At 41.9% G+C, this 20,601-nt stretch overlaps 2 protein-coding genes across 3 annotated transcripts; both read left to right on the top strand.

Moving 5' to 3' along the window:
- Positions 1-2,032: 2,032 nt before the first annotated feature.
- Positions 2,033-7,257, top strand: tapbp.1 (TAP binding protein (tapasin), tandem duplicate 1). The gene is made up of 8 exons (XM_041955109.1): positions 2,033-2,212; positions 3,104-3,289; positions 4,069-4,317; positions 4,398-4,757; positions 4,962-5,285; positions 5,807-5,908; positions 6,173-6,201; positions 6,340-7,257. Exons 1-8 carry the CDS (start codon positions 2,152-2,154, stop codon positions 6,349-6,351), a joined length of 1,323 nt encoding a protein of 440 aa, XP_041811043.1. The 5' UTR covers positions 2,033-2,151; the 3' UTR covers positions 6,352-7,257.
- A 632-nt stretch (positions 7,258-7,889) lies between these two features.
- On the top strand, positions 7,890-20,353 carry daxx (death-domain associated protein). 2 transcript variants are annotated; one of them, XM_041954898.1, is made up of 11 exons: positions 7,890-8,184; positions 9,075-9,326; positions 9,600-10,061; positions 12,631-12,762; positions 12,887-13,003; positions 13,597-13,828; positions 14,177-14,346; positions 15,130-15,286; positions 16,230-16,770; positions 17,388-17,523; positions 18,119-20,353. In XM_041954898.1, exons 2-11 carry the CDS (start codon positions 9,093-9,095, stop codon positions 18,176-18,178), a joined length of 2,241 nt encoding a protein of 746 aa, XP_041810832.1. In that variant the 5' UTR covers positions 7,890-8,184; positions 9,075-9,092; the 3' UTR covers positions 18,179-20,353. The 2 variants fall into 2 exon arrangements, with proteins under 2 accessions (XP_041810832.1, XP_041810831.1); XM_041954897.1 differs by having other exon boundaries at positions 9,078-9,326.
- Positions 20,354-20,601: the final 248 nt, after the last annotated feature.

Here is a 20,601-nt window from a genome sequence, read left to right on the forward strand (position 1 = left end):
CCAAGTTGTAACAGCAGATAAATATACTTAGAATCAGAGTCGACTGCTAAATGCTGCTTCTCTGCAAAGAGATGGCTGACACAGAGCCTCCACACCATGAACTATATTCAAATCTTTATTGAATGCCAAATTACAGTGTTTCAAAGATTTTGACTTGTATATTAAGTAGGTTGTACGATTTGACAGTTTAATCCACTGATTGCCAGCCTGGGGGTCCGTCCCCTCCAAAGGGTCACAAGATGAATCTGCGGGGATTGTGAGACGATTAACAGGAGAGAGGAAAATAAGTAAGTAATGAAGCAATGTTCTGCTGAAAATTTGTTTTGTAATATTTGCCTTTTAGTGAAATATTGCATAATTTTAGCTCTTTGGGCCTGAAATGAGAGGAGAAGTGTGGAACTTTAATGGCACTGTAAGAATGTCAAATTCAGCTTCAGACTTTGGTGTCAACAGGAAACAGGACATGCACTGTATCATATTACACTGATATATATATAGACATGCTGGTTTGATCTGTGTTAGAGAACATTTGCAAGTTATCTGCTTCTGATTTCAACTAAACCACAAATGATTATCCACACAGATATTGGTCCATTTTACCTGTTAATTTGTCAGTGAGGCACTTGTTGCATGTAATTTCTTTGTCGTAAAGCACTTTGAGCTGCTTTTGTTGTATGAAGCTGCTATACAAATGAAGTTTATCATTATTATTATTATATTATAGTTTGTTTCTAAGCTTAAATGTTTCTCACATGAGAATAAGGAAGCAAGCTTTCACTGGGTTTCAACATTTGCTTCCTGATACGCAGACCTTATTATGTTTCAAAATGGCAGAATGAAACTGTCCAGGTAACAACATGCTTTAATTAACTGGAAAAGGCAGAATCAGCGAGTCAAACTGATCCTGCCCCGAAAGCAACTTGATTAACTCCTTCGTTCTGTTTCTTTCTGCTCCTTCTTCTGGCACGAGGCAGATCAACACAGTAAAACTTGCTCTCGACTTCGACCACACCTCAGTCTGATGTGGTGTTACAGCTCCCCCGCTGGACAGAAACAGCACAGCCGTGCTCTGTGCCGTTTCAAGGAAATCACCCGATGAGCGTCTTAGGTTTCGTACTTACGTGTCGCAGAGATCTGGCACCATTTGCAAACTACGACCACAGCAGGAGGAGAGAGATAACCATGGCTGTTCTCTCATCGGTCCCTGCCTCCCCGTTCAGCCTCATTCCTCTGATGCTGATGGAAATGTGTTCTGTAAAATAATCAAAAATGAACGTCAGTAAAACTTGGAAGAAAAAGCTGCACCATTGGTGAATATATTGAATTTTTAAAAAAGCTTGTTAGAAACACACGAGTCCTGCTCTGTGGATGTGACCTGGATGTGTTGTATTTAGTTTAGAACAATGACAAGATGGGAGTGTGTGAAACTTTTTGGATGGAGTCGCTCATCTCACCGATATAAATAAAGGTGTGTGTGTGTGTGTGTGTGTGTGTGTGTGTGTGTGTGTGTGTGTGTGAGAGAGAGAGAGAGAGAGAGAGAGCTGGTTGGTTGTTTCTGTATCTCTTGTCCTTATCTGACCTCTCGATTCTGCACCTGAAAGCTTGCAGCCTGACATGTTCACTTCTCACTAATCCACCTTTACTGCTTTGCAAACACTCTAACCAACCCTAGTTATGATATAATAAGATTTGCAGAACAGTTTATTTTTTTAAGATATGAACAAAACCAGGAAGTTAAGACAGGGCACACGGCAGTCGTTCAGACCACGCCGTGCATATTGCTTATCGGAGGGCGCCATCTACCTGTCAACATGGAGAACTTCTCATTGTACGGTTTAAACTTTTTCAATCAGTGCTTGATTTCAAGTTCTTCGAAAGGGTTTGTCTTTGAGTTTCCTGTCAGTTTATATAGATGTCATAGGATATGTATTTTTTTTATTCTATGATTCGTTTGACGTCTCTCAACTTTGATTATGACGGCTTTATTTTGAAATTATGGCCGGAAATAGATTTTTTTCTGCCTCTCGGCGGACTCGTACGTGAAAGTGAAACTAAAATGAGCTGAAGGGGAAAACCAGCGATATAAGTCCACTTTACTCGGGATATATTGATGAGGAGTAGCACCTGAGAGCAGAGAGAGGACATTCAATCATGACTAACTTCTCGACAATCTACAGACTGTCCGTGGTTGCAGTTATCTGCCTTATTCAAGGTAACGTTAGGCTGATATCTGTGGATTTCTTTTAAATGCCAGTTGATATTTTAGCTCTGCTACCGCATTGCTGTGGCCAAATACACGGAACAGAGTACTTTCATGCACTATGTATTATGACTGTAGCCTGCGTGCGTGTTTTCTTGTGTAACGAAGTAACTCGAACTCAAAAATATCAGTAAGAACATCGTTAACTGCTGCAAATGTTTTACTCTATTTCTCTAGACCCTTCGTATATATCTAGGACTCGGTAATCCTTTCAGACGAATCCGAATATTGTAAAAACTGTCGTCTACAATCATTCCGCAATAAACGATGTCAGTGTGCAAAACAGCTCTAATTTTAACTGTAAATTTCAGTCTATTAAATATTGTAGCGTGTTTTGTTTCGCGAAGCATGTACGCCGAATTTAGAATAGCATCCATCTAAGTGATAAAATGTCCAAAGTAAGTTCCTAGTCATCATGTACTTTCAACTTTAACATAGACGACTTTAAATTCTGCTATATTTCTAAACGGAGTTTGGTATGAAGCGCCCCCTCGTGACCGAATCATTACCACTGGGTGTAATAGTTTCGGCCGCGAGAGGGCGAAATAGCAGCAGACGTGGAAACAATACAATTAAGACGACTAAGAGCCACACAACGTACTAACACAGAGGGAAAACAACAGGGAAAGTTCAGTCTTATTTAAGATAAGTATATCAGATTAATTCTGTATCAGGTTTTGGAAGGATAAACACAGAAGCAAAATTATATTAGGGCAAGTTGGAGGGTTGCCACTGCAGAATACAAACTGCTGTGTACTATTATAACAGAATAGTTTAAAAGTTTAATAGTGCCAATTTCTTTTCAATTCATTATTAATATGTTGTTAAACCTTGTATCTAAAGCCTGCAGCAGCAGCTGTCCAGTGCTGGAGTGCTGGTTTGTGCAGGAGAAGGCGGGTCGAGGAGGAGGTTTAACTGCAGCCACAAGCCAGGAAAAATCCCTGCTTTTTGTCAGAACAGATGCTGACAGTGCAGAGACCCAGAAGGCTCCGTCCGACATCAACCCCGACAGAGTCTACTTTCTAACCGGTTAGTTCAGAACGACACACTGAACAGCATGAGTGACCACGTGTTTATTTAGCTGTGTTTGAGAGTGAGCACGCATTGTGCTCTCTGTGTACGAGCTATCATTTTGCATGAGTGTGTATGGGTCCATACTCTCTGCTGCACATTGTGTGTGCATACAGTAAGCGTCCAGTTCGTTACACTTCAAGGTTCAAGCTTCAGTTTTATTCACATTCAGTACAAATTCAGTATAATTAAATGCAGTTATAGCTCCGTCCATGCCTCAACACACAGAAAATTATTCAGATATTTAAGTTAGAATAGAATAAAACAATAAAAACCTATATTTACAAGGAAGACATGCAGTTATTTATATATTGTACATATATGCATGTATGGGCAATATATATGTGCAATATCTTCTTTAGCAGTGCTTTGCTAAAGGGATCCCTGATAATAGCTGAAACAGATTGTTATTCAGTGTCTCCAGTGACTTGATCTAAACTTCAGGCTGCTCTTGTTTTTGTTTTTCTGATGAGTGCTGTCAGTCTCTTTCTAGGGTTTATGATGTTTAGATCCAGGCTATGTTTTCTCTGCATTATCTTCATTTTTTTCTGCATCCTTATTGATTCAGTCTTTTATTAAAAGATTTGTCTTTAAGGTTTCTTTGTTAAATATTGTATATTATAAACATGTGTTCAGCGTTTACATCCTTTATCTTTACATGATGCATATTTGAATTTTTCTGCTGGGGCTTCTGTACTTGATTTGATGATTATTGACACTGTCTCCTCTTTATTCAGACACCGCTGGCACTCTCTGCCACCCGTCACTGAACCCTCCCGAGGGCTCAGTCACAAAGCCCCTGTGTGAGATCAACCCCTTCCTGCCGCACCTCTCCACCCTCAAATGGGTTGCCCCACTCACAGACTCTGCCTTAAGCCCCATATACCTGCAAGCCGATTGGTTTTCAACTGCCCTTCAGGGCCTCAACGAGCAGCTGACCGTTTCCAGTATCACGCGTGCTCCCACGGCTACCAAAGAGCACCACGGTAGTGATTTTAGAGATGTTTTTATTCACAAATCCAGGATCTTTTCTGTGGTGGTTTGACTCTCTCTCCTGTTCCCTCAGTCATCCTCAGTGTGACCAGTAAAACAGTCTCGGTGCAGGCCAGACTCGGAGAACCAGTGATGCTGGACTGCGGCTTCTGGGCCGACCCCTCCTCGCCCCTGTCCGGCTCGGGTTTTGCTGTAGAGTGGCGCTACCAGTTCAGAGGTGACGGACGACTGGTTCTGGCCTACGACGGGAAATCTGACCGCTTGGCTGATACACAAGAGGAAGGAGCCACGCTGGACTTTGAGGGTTTGCACGAGAAGGGAAATGCATCCCTGATCCTGCAGAAAGCTAAAGTGCGCCACTCTGGGATGTACATTTGTACAGTATATCTGCCTTACATTGTGGCTCAGGTGACGATGGAGCTTGAGATTGTAGGTGAGGGGAAAGATTGTTCTTTTTGTTGTGTGATTGAAGACAAACCTGCATGCAAGTCTCTGTCCACACTGGCATTCATGCACCATCACATAAATATTCTGCTAGAAAAGTAAGAGCACATAGTGAGATTTCATTGAGAACTAGATTATTAACCTTCTCTTGTTGTCTTTCCTCTTTTCTTTGCTCTTCCTCTCATATACCCAGAACCTCCATCCCTCTCCCTCCATCCGTCCCCTCTGCCCCTAGTAGTTCCCGGCCAGACTTTGACCATCCAGTGTGAGGCATCTGGCTTTGCCCCCCTCTCCCTGGAGCTGGGCTGGGAGTTTAAAGGCGCTGATGGGAAGTCCAGGCCTCTGGGCTCAGGCAGCATAAGCGGTCACAGACAGGCCTGGGATGGAACATATAGCCAGACCACCCGGCTGGAGCTTGACACCACCACCCTGGACCTGGGCAGAGGAGGGGAGCTCACCTGTGTGGCTGTCCATCCCGGAGGCACACGACAGGCCAGCGTGACCCTCAATATCATTGGTAATGTGGAAGAATTATGATGTTTAAGAGGCTAGTCAAGTTCTTTTGGTAACAACACTAAAAGTAAAGTTGTGATAGAGGAGCAAAGATCAAGCCAAATTGTTGAATTGGGCGCATTTTGAAAAGCTGGTAATACCAAAGTATTAATTGGTGGATTAGTGATTAGTGATTAGTGTGACCAGATGTTATTTAGGACTTTGGTTGTCTTGATACACTGTAGCCTACATGTTGTATTGTCCTGGTTTTAAAGACTGAATTCAGTGAACCCGACTAAACATAAACATAACATAAATAAACACAACATAAATAAAAACTTGAATAAATTACCACATCTGCCAACATCTGCGCCTGAGTCGCCTCGGATAGATTTTAGGCTGTTTAACAATGAAGACAACGACTCCCATGATTCCACGTGGCTTCACACGCCATCAAACTTTGTTATTGTTTTGAGTGAGAGCCCCCTGGTGGCAGAAAGCACATACTGCGTGTTTAAGACTTGAATTCTGTCTTCTGTCTTTCAGGGTTCAGCGCTCCCTCCATTGAGGACTCAATGGCAATGGTTGGTGTGGCGTTAGTGCTCTATGGGCTTATCAAGTTCGTCTCTTGGACCTTCTCCAGCTCAGGTAGCAAATAATCCAGAAAAAATAACTGAAAAAATGCTTTGCATTCTAACACTCATAATATCAATTATTAACTCTCCACACCCATTTATTTATTTCAATGTGGCTACATCAAGATAAAATAAAAACACTTAAATAAGTTTGACAAAATTTAAATGGAGTTAAAAAAATAAATATAATATGGGATATATGTCGAGCCTTGAACACTGAGATATTTCTTTTTATTTTCTGAACCTGACTTTTTGTCTGTTATTTCACTGTGCGTAGGCTCAGATGAGGCTGATAAACAGAACAAGGTAATGTTACTAATATACAAAATGTACAATTCCAAATGCCTTTAAATAAGTGTACAATATGTCCACTTTTATTTGATAACCTCCTGGTGTTTTACGTGTCTCCTCTCAATAATAACTTTCTACTTCTTCCACTTACAGAAAGACAAGTAAAGAAGAGCGAATTCAGCTGCAGTGGAAGTGTGACACTGAACCAACAGACTGTTTTAATGTCTTGGAAGGGGTTTCAGGGGTGATGATGCACCTATTCACTCAGACATCTGTGCCAATTATTTAAATGATAAATTGGTTTAAACATTTGCCTTTAGTGCCCTTTTTTCACAGATCCAGCTTGATTGAGATCATTCAATTCTGTGTGAGTTGTTATTTTCACTATTTTGCACAAATAGTTATAATACTTAGAGACATGCTGTTGAGCTAGGGTGTCAGGCAGCAATCATTTTCTGAAAAAGGCCTTTCTGTTATCTTCCACTGTAAAGCAATGTGGCTGTTATATCATATTGGCCTCCCACTGTTTAATTACTGTATTTTGTTACAAACAGTGAAAAAGGGTCAGAAACTTGTAAAAGAAGAATGTGTTGAAATATCAGCTTTAATTTGGAAATGTGAATGTGTTTATATATGTGATGTGTCTTTGTTTATAAGACAAAAAAAAACTGTTGTCATTGAGGAGCCAGACACGAGCCCTTGTTTGTGTGTGTGAGTGTGTGTGTGTGTGTGCGTATGTGAGTGCTTTTGTGTTTTAGAAAAAAAACCTAAAACCTCTCCAAGACAGTAAAATTAATATTAGCCTGAACAGTCCAAACCTACAAACTGAATCTGATTTTTGTAAATACAGAGAATATTATGAATGTATATTGTGACTCTTTCGTTATGTGTGTTATGATGCAACAACAGCCTGGGCTAATGCAAAATTAAACTTACACATTAAAATGGAGGAAATGGTACAAGCAGAGCGCATAAATCTACTGATGGGAACATTCAATATTTGTAGCTGAATTTTAAAATCACAAGCAAAGTCTGAATTTTAAGTTAAATAAAAATATTTCTTCAAACATGCTGCCCCAGTCTCCTGTTTATGAACGACTGTCTCAAACATGCTTGTGTGACACAAACTGCTTAAAAAAGGCCCAATGGCTGTGTGGGTGTTTCTTGGGTGTTTTTGTTTGTCTGAGTATAATAGAATACAAAGTGGCTGCGCTGAGATCAGCATGTAAATACTATCATCGAATCAAGTAAAAGTTAAGTTAACATTAATGAGGAAGGGTGACTTCCGTTGTGAAACTACAGGAGCGTACCTTTTTGTTTTTGAGTGTTATAGTAGTACCTAATTGAAAATATGTTATATTCTGAATAGACAGACAAATACAAAGTAATGGAATAATAAACATCGTTCAATTCTTTAATCTCAGCCACACGCTATTAAATCATGAATTGAGATTAACTATAGATTTTTTTTTTGCATGTATCTCGGAATCGAAGTTTGAAATAATACTTAATGTAATTTGAATTTTTGGTTTCGACATAATCGCGATGTTCAAAAAACAGCCGTTTAAATGCATATAAAATAGTATTTGAAGAGAGGAAGTCACCCAATGGCAAACAACATTACTGACTGTACGCCATCTATCAACCAATCAGAGGCACTGATGCTGGTATGACTTTAGCGGATTCACTTTCTGTGTCGAGTCGACAGCATAAACAAGTTCGGGAGCATTGTTTTGGTAAACAGAAAGTCTGTGGGGTTAAAAATACGGTTTTAAAGGGTATCACGGATTTGTTTGTCTAGCAAGTTAAGTTATGTAATAGAAAACAACACGCGGGCTTCTCTGTGGGCTTGTTATGTTTTTTCTTAGCTCACTAACCACAAAGCTAACCAGCTACCTGATGCTAATGTTAGCTAACTCAAACTCAGCATTTAAGTGATGCTTCGCGGTGGAACATCATCCTGTTTTTGTGTCACGTCAAACAGCTCATAGACAAGAGGTATGTGTGAGTATGTCAGTGTGTGGCAGTTCAAAGCTTCGTGTCTTCACGACAGCTTTTGTGTAATTTGCCATCTGTCTGTAATGTACTGTGTCATCAAGCTTCGACCATTTAACTATTAAGTGAAGCTTAACAGTGCGGAAGTACTTGCTGTTGCCCGACTGTTCGTTTAATTTCTTAAACCGCCGGCAACACAATGCTAATGTGTAAATGGCTTCTGTGTTTGCCCATGAATGGAGGAGCAGTGCCAAAGCACCATGGCAAAATTCACAAGTAAATGACTGTGTTTGTGTGTGTTGATGCAGGTGTGTAATTTATGTGGGATATATGGGCTTTGGTTTTGGGCTGCCACTGTAGCCGATGTCTTTAAACTTGCTAGTTTCGTCAAACGAAAACCCTACATATTGAGTGAACTATCATGTAAGGCAAAAAAATAGCCACAAATCTTGACTTTTAAGAAGCTGGAACAAGAGAATGTTGGAATTTTTTTCTTAAAGTGTTTCATCGGATTTTTAATATTGTTTACTCATTCTTTGATCAGATTATTCCAGATTTAAAATACAATTTTGGTCCGTTTTAGATCTTGTACGATTTGTTCTGGTTAGACATTATTCTTTTGTTAAATAAAAAAGGGTTATATAGAGAATTTGTTTATATTCCTCAAATGAAGATATCTGGGGAAGTATTGTCTTGTTATACCTGGGTACCATATTGATGTTGGTATTGAAAAATTTCAAGCTATATCCTGCCCTGTTTTACCACTACTCACCAAGTCTGCTTAAAGTTTGGTATTGACTGATATCAATGTTTGAACTTCCTACTGCTTCTTTGACACCTTGTACTTTCTGTTGTTCTGATAAAATGTTCTCACTGTTTGTATTTTCTGAAAGCAGAAATAAACACTTTGGATGGCGGTGGCTCCCGCCTCGATGGCAGATAAGATTATAGTCCTCGATGATGATGATGAAGAGGAGAGGCCTCAACCCTCTTGCTCTGCCACCACCTCGTCCCCTCAAGCCAAAAATGTCTCAGCGCTCAAAGCTCAGCAGCCTGTCCCTACCCACGTTACCCGGTCACCTTTTGCCTCAACGAAGAAGCAGACGCATGTTCTGCAGGCAGAGAATCAGAGGTTGTTCACCGAGGTGAGCTTATATACAGGGACACAAACTGGTGGTTTCATCCAAGGTGGCTGATCACTCCTAACAGTGTTTTTGTTTGTTTAATGATTTGCTGGTGTTATTATATTGACAGCACATTGAAGCTGGGTGTGAACTAAAAAAACTGAATCACAATGTGCTATTGTTGTATGTGTTCTTCTTATTTTTTACTTTTCTGCCTTCCTCACTGTACTGTATGTCCCTCCTCTCTCACCTTGGCTTCTCATCCTTCCTCTTTCTTCTTTTCCATCCTCACAGTTTGTGGAGCACTGCTCAGCTCTCACTCAGGACTGCCCCGAGGTCTTGACCTTCCTCCAAACCAAGCATTCCAAGGCCTCCCCCGACTATCTATCCTCCGTTGAGTTCAGGAACACCTTGGGACGATGTTTGACTCGCGCCCAGGCAAATCGTTCCAAAACCTTTGTCTACATCCGTGAACTGTGCACTGTACTCCAGCAGCATGCAGTCAAAAAGAAGCAGACCGTCACCAAGGTTGAGCCTGGGCCTTGTACCTCAACGTCAAGTTCTCACCAGTCTACCTCTGTTATGCTCAAAAGTAAAGACAAGACCGAAGTTGCGATGGAGGGGGAGGAGGGGGGGGTGAAACCGTCAGTGGAGGATAAGCAGCCTTCCACTTCAGGGCTGCAGGAGGCTGGGGAGGATAATAAAAAGGAGGAACAGGGTGCAGAGAAAAAGGCAAAGAGGGCATCCAGGAAACAGGTTAGTGTTGAACACTACTTAGTTTGACTGGAATTGTTTTTGGCTGATGACGATCTTATGAGGAAGTCATTCTGCTGCTGATTATAGTAACTAGAAAAATCTCTGGTAAAAATTTGAAAGGGACACGGGGGGCTACTGCTGGGGGAACCATCTCTGTCAACATGGGAATTGAAGCCATGACCAGAGACATGATCATCTTTCACTGAGCAATGGTTGAGGAGCTGTAATCACATTAAGTCTTCTGTGTGTGTGCATCTCTGTAATCAAGTGACCTGTATGTGCGTGCATGTGTGTGTAGTAGAGGAGTGCATGCACTCTGACCTGCGCGCATACTCGGGAGTTACAGCGAGTTTTCCGCTGACCATAAGGTTGGCATTTCGATCCCCGGAGCCGGCCCTCTCAGTCGATGTGTCCCTGTGCAAAAATACCGAACCCATATTTTGTGTGTGTGTGCGCACGTGCGTGTGCGTCTTTGTGTGCATGCGTGTGTGTGATCACATAAAATTACCTTTGTTGTGTGTAGGGGGAGGAATGTGCACACTGGTGTGTGTGTGTATCTATAACACACACTAAGTGTGTGTGTGTGTGGACATGTGTATGACAGACAGGGCTCAGGAGAAGAAACAGCAGATATCAGAGGTAGTCAGTCCCTGATTAATGAATTGGTCCCAGCTGTGGCTCTGGCTTTAGCTCAGAGGTTGCCGTGACAACTTGAGGTGGTTAGAAACTACCTGAACTACAGCCTTCTCTGAGAGAACCGTACCTACTATCAGAGTGTACTATAGATCATCGGACTCAAAAGACCTTCCTGAGTAGCCGTGTGTGAGAAATTTTTTCCTTGGACAACATCTTTTCTTTTTATGGCGATGTAAAGACAGGTGGCATTTCTGCTTTTCTCCAAAAAAAGCTCTGAATTTTGACAAAATTTTGGAGGAAGATGAAAAATAATAACTAGAAAATTCCCTCTGGGAAATTTTGAAAGGGACATGGGGGGCTACTGCCGGGGGAACCATCTCTGTCAACATACACATGATCATCTTTCACTGAGCAATGATTGAGGAGCTGTAATCACATCTTCTGTGTGTGTGTATCTCTGTAATCAAGTTACCTGTGTGTGTAGTAGAGGAGTGCATGCATACATGCACACATATGCATTGGTTGATATTATATACAAGGTGTACACTGTGGTAGTTCAGGCCAGAGTGAAAAGGTTGTAGGAGGCAGACTCAAGATACAGGGTTCTAGTATTAAAAATAGTGCTTTTATTTTCCCCATGAGAGTACCATTACAAAAAAAGCAATAAATCAAAAGAAAATATTTACAAAAAGTTTTAAAGAAACAGCAATTAATACAGCTTAACTGAAAAACACCAAACTCAATGTAATCAACGTGCACTCTCCTGCACCCCTGGCATCCACTCTCCCTGATGCCATGCCTTCTCTCCTCTCACCCTGTCACCTGAGAACAAAGACAGGAGCTCACCTGGACTCAACCACACAGCAGGGAGGATCCCAAACTCTTCTTTAAACAAGTATCCACATTCCTGAACTTCCCCACATCACACCTTTAACACTCACATACCATTCTCAAACACACAACTGTCCCATCAAACATCTCATATAATATCTCTCACATAATAATTAACCTTTCATCCCCTGTCTCATGTCCCCCCTAGATTTCAACTGATGACCTCACTGATGAGGTCATCAATCCTATAAAGGCATCTGAATGCGTTGGTGTGTCTTTGTGCGTGTCTGTGTGTCAGTGTGTCAGTGTCTGTGTGTCTCTGTCTGTGTTTGGGCGAGGGGGGGGTCATAACTCAATCACTCGGACCTGCGCGCATACTCGGGAGTTACAGCCAGTTTCGATCCCCGGGCCCGGCCCTCTCAGTCGATGTGTCCCTGTGCAAAAATACCGAACCCATATTGTGTGTGTGTGTGTGGTGGGGGGAGAGAGGGGGGGCAGCAGGGGCTTTTCAGACCCTCGTCCATAGCTGTAGGGGCCAGTGACTCGGTGCGTTGCCCCGTGTCCCTAATTAAAACAACATGAAATTTGTTTATTTAGTTGTGTGTGTGTGCGCGCTGTGTGTGTCGTTTGTATAAGACAGAGACAGAGGAGAAGGAAGAGAAGAGGGATGTGTTCAGTCTCTTCTCTTGACTTGATCTGCAGCTAAAATCATTAAAGAAGTCATTTTATTGCCTTCACATATCTCTCAGGTGGAGAGCCCCAGTGGCAAGTTGCCATTCTGGCAAGTGTCAGATTGACACTTTTACTGTTGTGAGGTAAAAAGCCAGTTTACAGATTCAGAGGAGGAAAAAAAGGTGACAAAATGGCTTGAATGTAGGCACTCACATCCAGGTCTGCTGGTTTTTTAGCAGAATAAAAAACCAAACAGGGTTGGTTAAATGATCTCTGAACTATTACATGTCACATTCTTGTTTTCTTCTCCCTTCCTTTTCCTTTCATTCTTGATATACAGCTTGATAAGATAGACTCAAACTTTTATTGATAAACTTGAAAGTCTGTAGGGAAACACACCTCATCCTTCATGCATCTCAATTTCTCTCAGATAGCGTACCTGGAGAACCTGCTGAAGGTGTACAACGACGAGATCCAACGCCTGCAGCAGTCTGAACTGAATTTAGACGACCTGGGATCTGATGAATCTATATACATCCAGGAGCACAAGCTCAAACGCAAGGTCAGGCTGGAGTTTGGGGCTCCACTGGTTATAAATGGTGCTGAAAGTTTTAAAAAGAACAATTACACCAGGTTGTGTGTCAGCTCACTCCTCTTCCATCTGTCCTCTTCTTCCTCTTTTCCAGATGATGAAGATTTATGAAAAGCTGTGTGAACTAAAGGGTTGCAGCACACGAACAGGCCGAGTCATTGAGCATAGGATCCCCTATGCTCGCACTCGTTATCCTGAGATCAACAGGAGGGTGAGCTGGTTGTTGGTGCTTTAAACGTTTTTTATAAATGTCCTGGAAAGCAACAAGCTGGATAAAACTTGTTTTATTTTTCTGGGTCCTGCTCCCAACCACTGTTGCTAGCAACAGGATTTGGTGACATAAAACAACAGAACTTAAAAATAAGTTGCTTTAGTATAGTCTACAGGTATCCCAGTTAATCTTTTATTCACATTTTGTCAGTCATTTTATTTGGCATCAAAAATATGATGTGCCAATTTAGTAGTCAGCAACTGTTATTTCAATGTGTCAGATTCACATTTAATCAACATTTAGATAAATATAAGTAGCGGATCAGACTCTGATTCAGCAGACACCAATGCTAAAGGACTCGAACCAGTGCTAGTAGTTGTAGGAGTAGGTCAGTGTATATGTGTGTTTCGTTGTGCTTCGTACTGAAGTAAAGTTAGATGAGAAAACAAACCAAAGACTTATCCGTGTGTGGTGTCAAGATATGGACCGTGGTTAGGTTGTGGGAGCTGTTCTAGTTTGGTGTAACTGTATTTTAAAGTGGGTGTCTTTGATATGCTCCTGATCCCGTACCCTCCCTCCTTCTCTCATGTCAGATCGAGCGGTTCATCAACAGTCCAGAGGCACAGAGGAACCCTCCAGATTACCAGGACATCCTCCAGCAGGTGCTGCGTGCCAATGAGCGCCACAGCCTGTGCCTGAGCAGAAAACAGCTGATCCAGATGGCCCAGGAGGCTTTCAGAGATACAGGGAGCCTCTTGCAGGAGAGACGTCACCAGGACCTGGTGTACAACTTCGGCTCGCACCTCACTGACTCCTACAAGTGGGGTGAGGCTCTGCGCAGGCATGGAAAGATTCTTCTGTGTTCTGGTTGCTGTGGCAGACTGACACGTATAGAATGACAGAATATCAGCGCAAACATGAATGCATCCCAAAAGGAAGCTTTATTTTCTGGTTTGGACAAACCTTCAAGAGCAGTTGCACTTCAGCATCCAGTGTCCCATGCAGCATGCAAGCATGGAAAGAGATACTAGACCAATGTGAAAATGTCCAGCTCTTCAAAGGTTTCACTCTCTCTAACTCTAATTTATTGTCACTCCTCTCTTTTCTGCCCTGGCTTATTCCCGTTCAACCGTCTGTTCCCACACACGCTCTTTTCTCCACCACCCTCTGAAGCCTCAGACCCGGCTCTGTCCGACCAGTCGCTGCTGCGGAGGCTTCAGTCGAACAGAGAAGTGGCTCTGTCCCATCTGGAGGAGGTCATCAACAAGTATGCCGTCAAACAGGAGGACACAGAGGAGCTGGAGAGGGCCAAACGACGGGAGAAAAACAGCAAGGAGAAAGAGGTATGAGGGCATCTGTGGCAGGTGGACAGTCATTACAGACTTCCTCTGCTGTCATGCTCTTGGTTTCATATTAATGTATGAAACTTAGGTCTTGGGTCACAGATGTTATTGGCAGGTGAATGCACCACTGTGACAGAGTGTTTGACTGCAGTCTCAACAACAATATGAAACTAGTCAGTTTCTACAATATAATAGTCTGAAGTTGTAGCACGGAGGTCATAGTTACTGATGATGGTGTACTGGACTGCATTGTACAGAGAGGTGTTCATAATAGTCTGCTGCCCTCATGTAGGTAAATAGGGAGGGCAAAAAGTTAGAAATGCCTTTGTATAACACCACCTTTAACTATGCCCTGAGTAAAAAATGTATAATTGAATTGTTATAGCTTGTACAGGTGTACCTAATAAAGTGGCCACTGAGTATATATTTACCTGGCGATGAATTACTTCACTGCAAGTTAATTTTCATACTTAACAGGATTAAATGGACATCATTGGTTTCCTCAAAGATACAAGAAACGGAGATGATATTTTTTGAAGAATGGTCAGCTGTAATAAGAACTTCTGGTAAAAACTCATAAAAACACTGGTGTGCTCCCCCAAGTTAGCAAGAACACAGCTGGCCACTGCTGATTGGGAAAACAGCAAAAAAAAAAAAAAAAAAACAGCCTCATTTTGTTTCCAAACCAGAAAGTGTTGTTTTTAGTCTTATGATGCCAGCACCACATCCTACTTCTGACATCTCTTCCTGGTCCTGTCTGATCCTCACACATCTGTTATTCAGGGCCACAAATCAGAAAAGGAAGAAGAAAAAAAAGAGGTGAACGGAGTGGCAGAGGAGGAAGAAGAAGAGATAGAGGAGGATGACGATGAAGAAGATGAATCGTCAGACCCAGACATCGAGGAAGAGATCCAGGCCAGCACTCAGCAGGATGGACCAGGTTAGAGCTGAGATATTAATTCAGAAATGTTAATCCAGAGTTGGTTTTCCCGCCGCTGGTAAACAGTGTCTGCTGCATATTTTCTTCTCAACAAGTAATTCTCTCTAAGGCTGTGTCATGTTATTAAGGATGTCTTATTTCAAATGCCTCCAATACTAATAAATATCTCCTGCATATCTATGTTGTTCTCATTATGAGGTTGCAGTTTAGAGTGTTCTTTCTCTCTGTTTAGAAGAGCACTGAACATGACGGCTTGTATCATAGACTTAACGCTGAGATGACTTAATGCACATAAACATCTCCAGACTATGAGAAAGTTTTACATATAATAATAATTGACCTTGGTTACAGTGGCCTGTGCTTGGGCCAGTACTGCAGCAAGGCTGCCTCTCCACACTGTAGCAGCTGTCTCAACCACTCAAAGCAGTGGTGAAGACGTGAAATAGTTTCCTTATATCCATCATGCGAAATCATTAGTAGTTAGTAGGACCAAGCCAGTTAGGAGATATGGAGGTAGCTCTGGAAACTTTCCCCCTCTCAGCACATACATCATTCATTCATTGATGCACAGTGAAGGTCAAACGTCACATATTTAACCAGTGAGGTGGTTGTTTAAACTGTCGTCTCGTGACTGCATCGATGATGTGGTGGTTCAGGATCTGTGTGATTCAGCTCAGACGGTGAGTGCCTGATCACTCACATGGCAGTAATAAGTCAGAGCAGGATGTCGCAACGTCAGCCGTCATCATGTGCTGACTTGTGAGGGGAAGAACTGCACTGCAGGCTAGAAACAGTGCTGAAGTTAGTTCGATCATTACCAGTTGGACGCATGTTGTTGAAGTTTAAAGTTTGTACTCACCTGTATCATTAATGGCTGTTTGTGGAACAAGGATGGCCCAGGCAGGGTGAAAAGATTTCATTAATTTTTTTTGTCTGTTTACAGACGATGATGAGAACGAGGAAGACAACAGTAACGAGGCTGATGAAGCATGTGATGGTACCAACAAGGAAGATCAGACAGACCAGGTGTCAGGAAGCGTCTCTGCAGGGGAAGTAGGAAGCATGAAAGATGAGGACGAGGAGCCGATCACAAGTGGACTCAGTCCTCTTTCTGATGAAAGCAAGTCCCAAATATCTCCTGACGTCCCCTCCCCGAGACACAGCCCCAGCCAAGCAGAGCCAATGCAGAATGATCGCCAGAGGCCATTGTCTAATGGTAACCTTGCAGGGTTAGAGGAGCCTGTAGATTCTTCTAATCATGTGTCAGTCGTGCTGGTACGCACAAAGGACCCCGCAGCAGTCTCCCCAGTAGCAGCCAATGGGGTGTCTGTGCACCCCTCACCAGCAGTTATAGAAGACAAGTGTGACTCACAGACCACCAACGGCACGTCGCCGCCCCCCAGCCCCAGAACTACGCGGAGCCAGAAGAGGAAGAGGGAGGAAATTTCACCCCAAAACACAAAGCACAAAATCCTCCATGGCAGGTACTGCAAGGCTTTGTTGGCACGACATGGAGAAATCTATCTTGGCACGCTTTAGCACAGATTTGTGAATTTCTTTGTAGCTTTTTAATCGCTTTGAAACATCTTCAGTTTCATAGATTTGACATAAGAAAAACTGGGAGACGAGATCTAATGAATCTCAGGGATTCATATATTGTACTGCTCAAATGAGATGATACAATACAATACTGCAACAAAATATGTCTTCTCTGTTGCCGCCCAGACATCTGTATGGCTTGATTTCCACAGAATGAGGGACTTCTGGTTTTGTTCTAGCTTTTATCAGCATCTTTAAGTTAGTGCTGTGTGCATATACCAATGAAGACCAACAGAGGAGGTTCAAATTGAGATTGATTAACTTAGTCTGGGACTCCAGAGTCAAGATGTAGCAGATCCAAAGATCCAGCTTTAATCCTTGTAACTCTTCTAGATGAAGGCTAATATGAAATGTTAGTTGTATAGCTTCAGTACACTTGAGTTGATAATATTTCTCTAGATTCATTTATTAGTAAAGTTGTTAAACCATCTTTTACACTTTCTTCTTCCTCTGTCTTTCTCCCCTCATGCCACTCTACACCCATCCATTGCCCCCTCCTCAGTGAGGTAGATATCCCTCTGGATATGGGTGTCTTTAGCTGCAGTTCCCCGCAGCAGGCAGAGCCAGGCCGAGCAGACACTCCAACCCAGGAAATAGTCAGCAGCTCACAGCTGACGCCGCCTCCCAAGAAAAACAAGGTGGGGACACGTACAAATGCAAACAGCCTTTGATGATGGTGATTGTAGGCTGAAAACCTGCATCACAGTTCTGTTTGTAGACCAATAGAACAGTTTTCTGGTGTTCAGTTGTGCAGATCGTGACTTTTTGTGACGTTTGTACTATTGTACCTCTTCATTGTGTAGATTTGATCTAGTTTACAGCTTTGTGTTTCCTTTTATACAGCGTTTAGCTGAAGAATGTAAAGTTATGATAAGATTTTACTCTAAAGATGCAAGTCATGTTTCTCTTAAAGATGAGAAACTAATTATAGAGGTTTGATACCAGCCGGTCACACATGACCACTGCTTGTTGTGAGTTTCTATCAGAATATATTGTTAGATTTATCTTCACTGCTTCACTTGGGATAGTTTTTCATCCAAAAAAAATTTTTTTTTTTAAGAGGAGCAAATCACATTATGCCCCAGTCTCCCTCAAATTAGGAAAACATCAAAATAACATTTCAGTTCTTGGAAAATGTGTCTTTTATTAATTTAATTTTCTTAAATTCAGATCATTAAAAGAGAGCCTAAAAATCTGCACATTTCCTAACTGTTCCTCTGTTTTTGTCTGCAGGTCAACGTGGCCACCCAGTGTGACCCAGATGAGATCATCGTCCTGTCAGACTCAGAATGACCTTTCACCTTTGACCTCTCACTGTGCTGCAGGAATCCTCCCCATGCCACCTGTATTCTGGCACTAATGACCAGAAAGAGCGCCTCTCTATGGATTGTCCTTAAAAATAAAAAGCCTCCCCCAAATCAAAATTATGAAATTGTTGAAATCTAAAGTTGACAGTCTGTTTGTATCAAAATACACAACAGCCAGTCACAGCAATGGAAGACAGAGATAGCTATAAATTTCGTACCTCCTGTCGTATTATTAGATATTGTTAAACAAAAGCCACGTGGTTTTGTACAGTTCAGTAAGATAAGGAAGAAAGCAGCTTTTTGGAAGACCGGGGTTTGGAGAACCCTCTTCTTCTGCTGTGTGCACCACAGAATACAGCTGTCGTTTTCTCCCAGCAGAGAAATATTGGCTGACTTTGACCTCAGCTGACTTTTTTTGGGTGCTGTAAAGATCTCAGTCTATCGGGTGATTCAAGCAGCCGAGCTTCTGTTGCCTGCTCCCTGCCTTTCGGTGCAATACTACTAATGCGTGTGCATCCAGTTGGTAGTAGCATTGATATGAGCTTTCTCCTGCTCTGAACACAGAGCTAAAATGACTTCTCTTGTCTCTTGACTTGAACTTTTGTTAGTGTGGTTTAGGTGAGAAATCAGTGCCTGAACGAATGAGCTGTGCAGTCGGGACGCGCGGCCCCAACGGGAAGTTTTGTTTTCCCAGACACTCGACCGGGGAGGGCTGCATTAGCTCTCCACCAGTTTGTTTACATTTTTATATTTCCGTCGTACTCTTTTCATAAAGGACAGGGTGGTCTCTGCAGAATAGCATTCTGAGATGACATTGAGTCACTGTTAGTATTTATGCATTGAATTAGAGAGCTGTGTGGTGGTTTGTACTCTAATGTTAGCGGGATGCGTGGACTGCAGCAGTGCTGATGGACAACACTGACATCGTAAAATGTTTCTTTTTGTGTTTCCTCCTTAAGCATATTTCTGTTTTTATGTTTCTAATAAAGCAAGTTATGATTTTTATTCACACCAATGTCTGCTGCAGGATAGCCGAATAGTTTCTAGATAGGTATTGGTTTGAATGAGGGCCTCTATCAAGCTAATACACAAATGTCTGAAGGATAAGATCAGCAATATTCTGTTTTTCTTATAGTCAACAAATCCATTGAAAAGACCCAAATTATTGATGAACTGTTAACTGTGTATCCAAAGCCGGATATGTCTCATTCCTCTGTGTCATAGAGCACGTTGTTGTCCACAAGCTAAAAACTCACCAATGAGCCACACTGTCGTCTACACCTTCCTGCCCCTGGAAGTACTCACAAGAGCACCACATGAGTATTATTCCACGGCTGAAAATGGTCCCAAACAGATACACTTAATACTAAGCATTGTCCCGTTTCTGAGCCTGAAGCTGTTTTGGTCTTTGCATGGGATTTGTTGAAATGGAGAAAAGCCTTGTCCTTTAAGTAGCTGACGGACAAAAGTGATTCCTCAAGATTCAGACACATCTCAAAGCAAAGGAAGGGAAGTTAAGATTAAAGTTGCTCCTTCAATGCGTCCTCACAGTTGAGTCTCACCATGACAGTGATGGATTCTACCTGTGCCACGATCCAGCCCAGATAACGACATTTATTCACCTGGTCCTCACAGGTTCAGCCCAGCCAAAATCAAAACTCTCCACACTAGTTTTGTCTAAATCCAAACAAAGGTCAAACCAGTTCTGTTGACACAAATGACACAGACTGACCCAGTTAAAGATCCTAAACACCTGAGTCTAAAAAAACTGTCCTCAGTAACTGAGTGTTCCTAAAAGATATAAGAAAGAGATCCAGTTTGACTCTGACACACACACTTACTTATTACTTTTATATTTATATTTTCAATTGTTAGTGCTGTACTTTGTCAATCCTTATGCCAAGCCCCACTTTTGTTCTTTCCTCCTGAATCCCCCTTTTAAAAAAAAAAAAAAAATCTGCTTTCTAAATTTAGCAGGAGTGAAATGGTATTTTGGAGTACGTGCTCTTCAAAGTTACTAGAAGGTAGACCTGGAATGTAGTTGACGTGACTATGACCTGTCAGGGCTCATTTATGCAGAGGAGTGATCCATTGTTCACTGTGAATTTTTTCTTTTTCATTTTTGATAATAAAATAAATGATAGTTTTTTATTATACAGCCTCTGTTGTTCAACTGGATTTTTACTTGTTCTTCAACTAAAAGTAGTGAATGCATATTTACAGAATGGCAAACGTGTCTGTTCTGCAAAGGCTGCAGATGATTTTTATTATTATTGTTGTTATTTAGTTAATGTAATTTTGAAAGTTAGCCTCCTCAGCTGGTTGATATTATCACAGTTCACCCCACTGTTTTGACCTACAAAGCGCATTTGTAGTCGTAGCCACGGCTACACCAATCCCTGCCACCAC

Source organism: Chelmon rostratus, chromosome 16 (assembly GCF_017976325.1).
Source record: "Chelmon rostratus isolate fCheRos1 chromosome 16, fCheRos1.pri, whole genome shotgun sequence".
NCBI lineage: Eukaryota > Metazoa > Chordata > Actinopteri > Chaetodontiformes > Chaetodontidae > Chelmon > Chelmon rostratus.

What these genes read in the sequence shown, in the direction of transcription:
- tapbp.1 (XM_041955109.1), top strand. Translation starts at nt 2,152, where the DNA reads ATGACTAACTTCTCGACAATCTACAGACTGTCCGTGGTTGCAGTTATC. An exon ending in GATGGAGCTTGAGATTGTAG is followed by an intron (nt 4,758 to 4,961) that starts GTGAGGGGAAAG and finishes TCATATACCCAG; the next exon opens with AACCTCCATCCCTCTCCCTC. An exon ending in CGTGACCCTCAATATCATTG is followed by an intron (nt 5,286 to 5,806) that starts GTAATGTGGAAG and finishes TCTGTCTTTCAG; the next exon opens with GGTTCAGCGCTCCCTCCATT.
- daxx (XM_041954898.1), top strand. Translation starts at nt 9,093, where the DNA reads ATGGCGGTGGCTCCCGCCTCGATGGCAGATAAGATTATAGTCCTCGAT. An exon ending in ATCCTGAGATCAACAGGAGG is followed by an intron (nt 13,004 to 13,596) that starts GTGAGCTGGTTG and finishes CTCTCATGTCAG; the next exon opens with ATCGAGCGGTTCATCAACAG. An exon ending in CGCCTCCCAAGAAAAACAAG is followed by an intron (nt 17,524 to 18,118) that starts GTGGGGACACGT and finishes TTTTGTCTGCAG; the next exon opens with GTCAACGTGGCCACCCAGTG.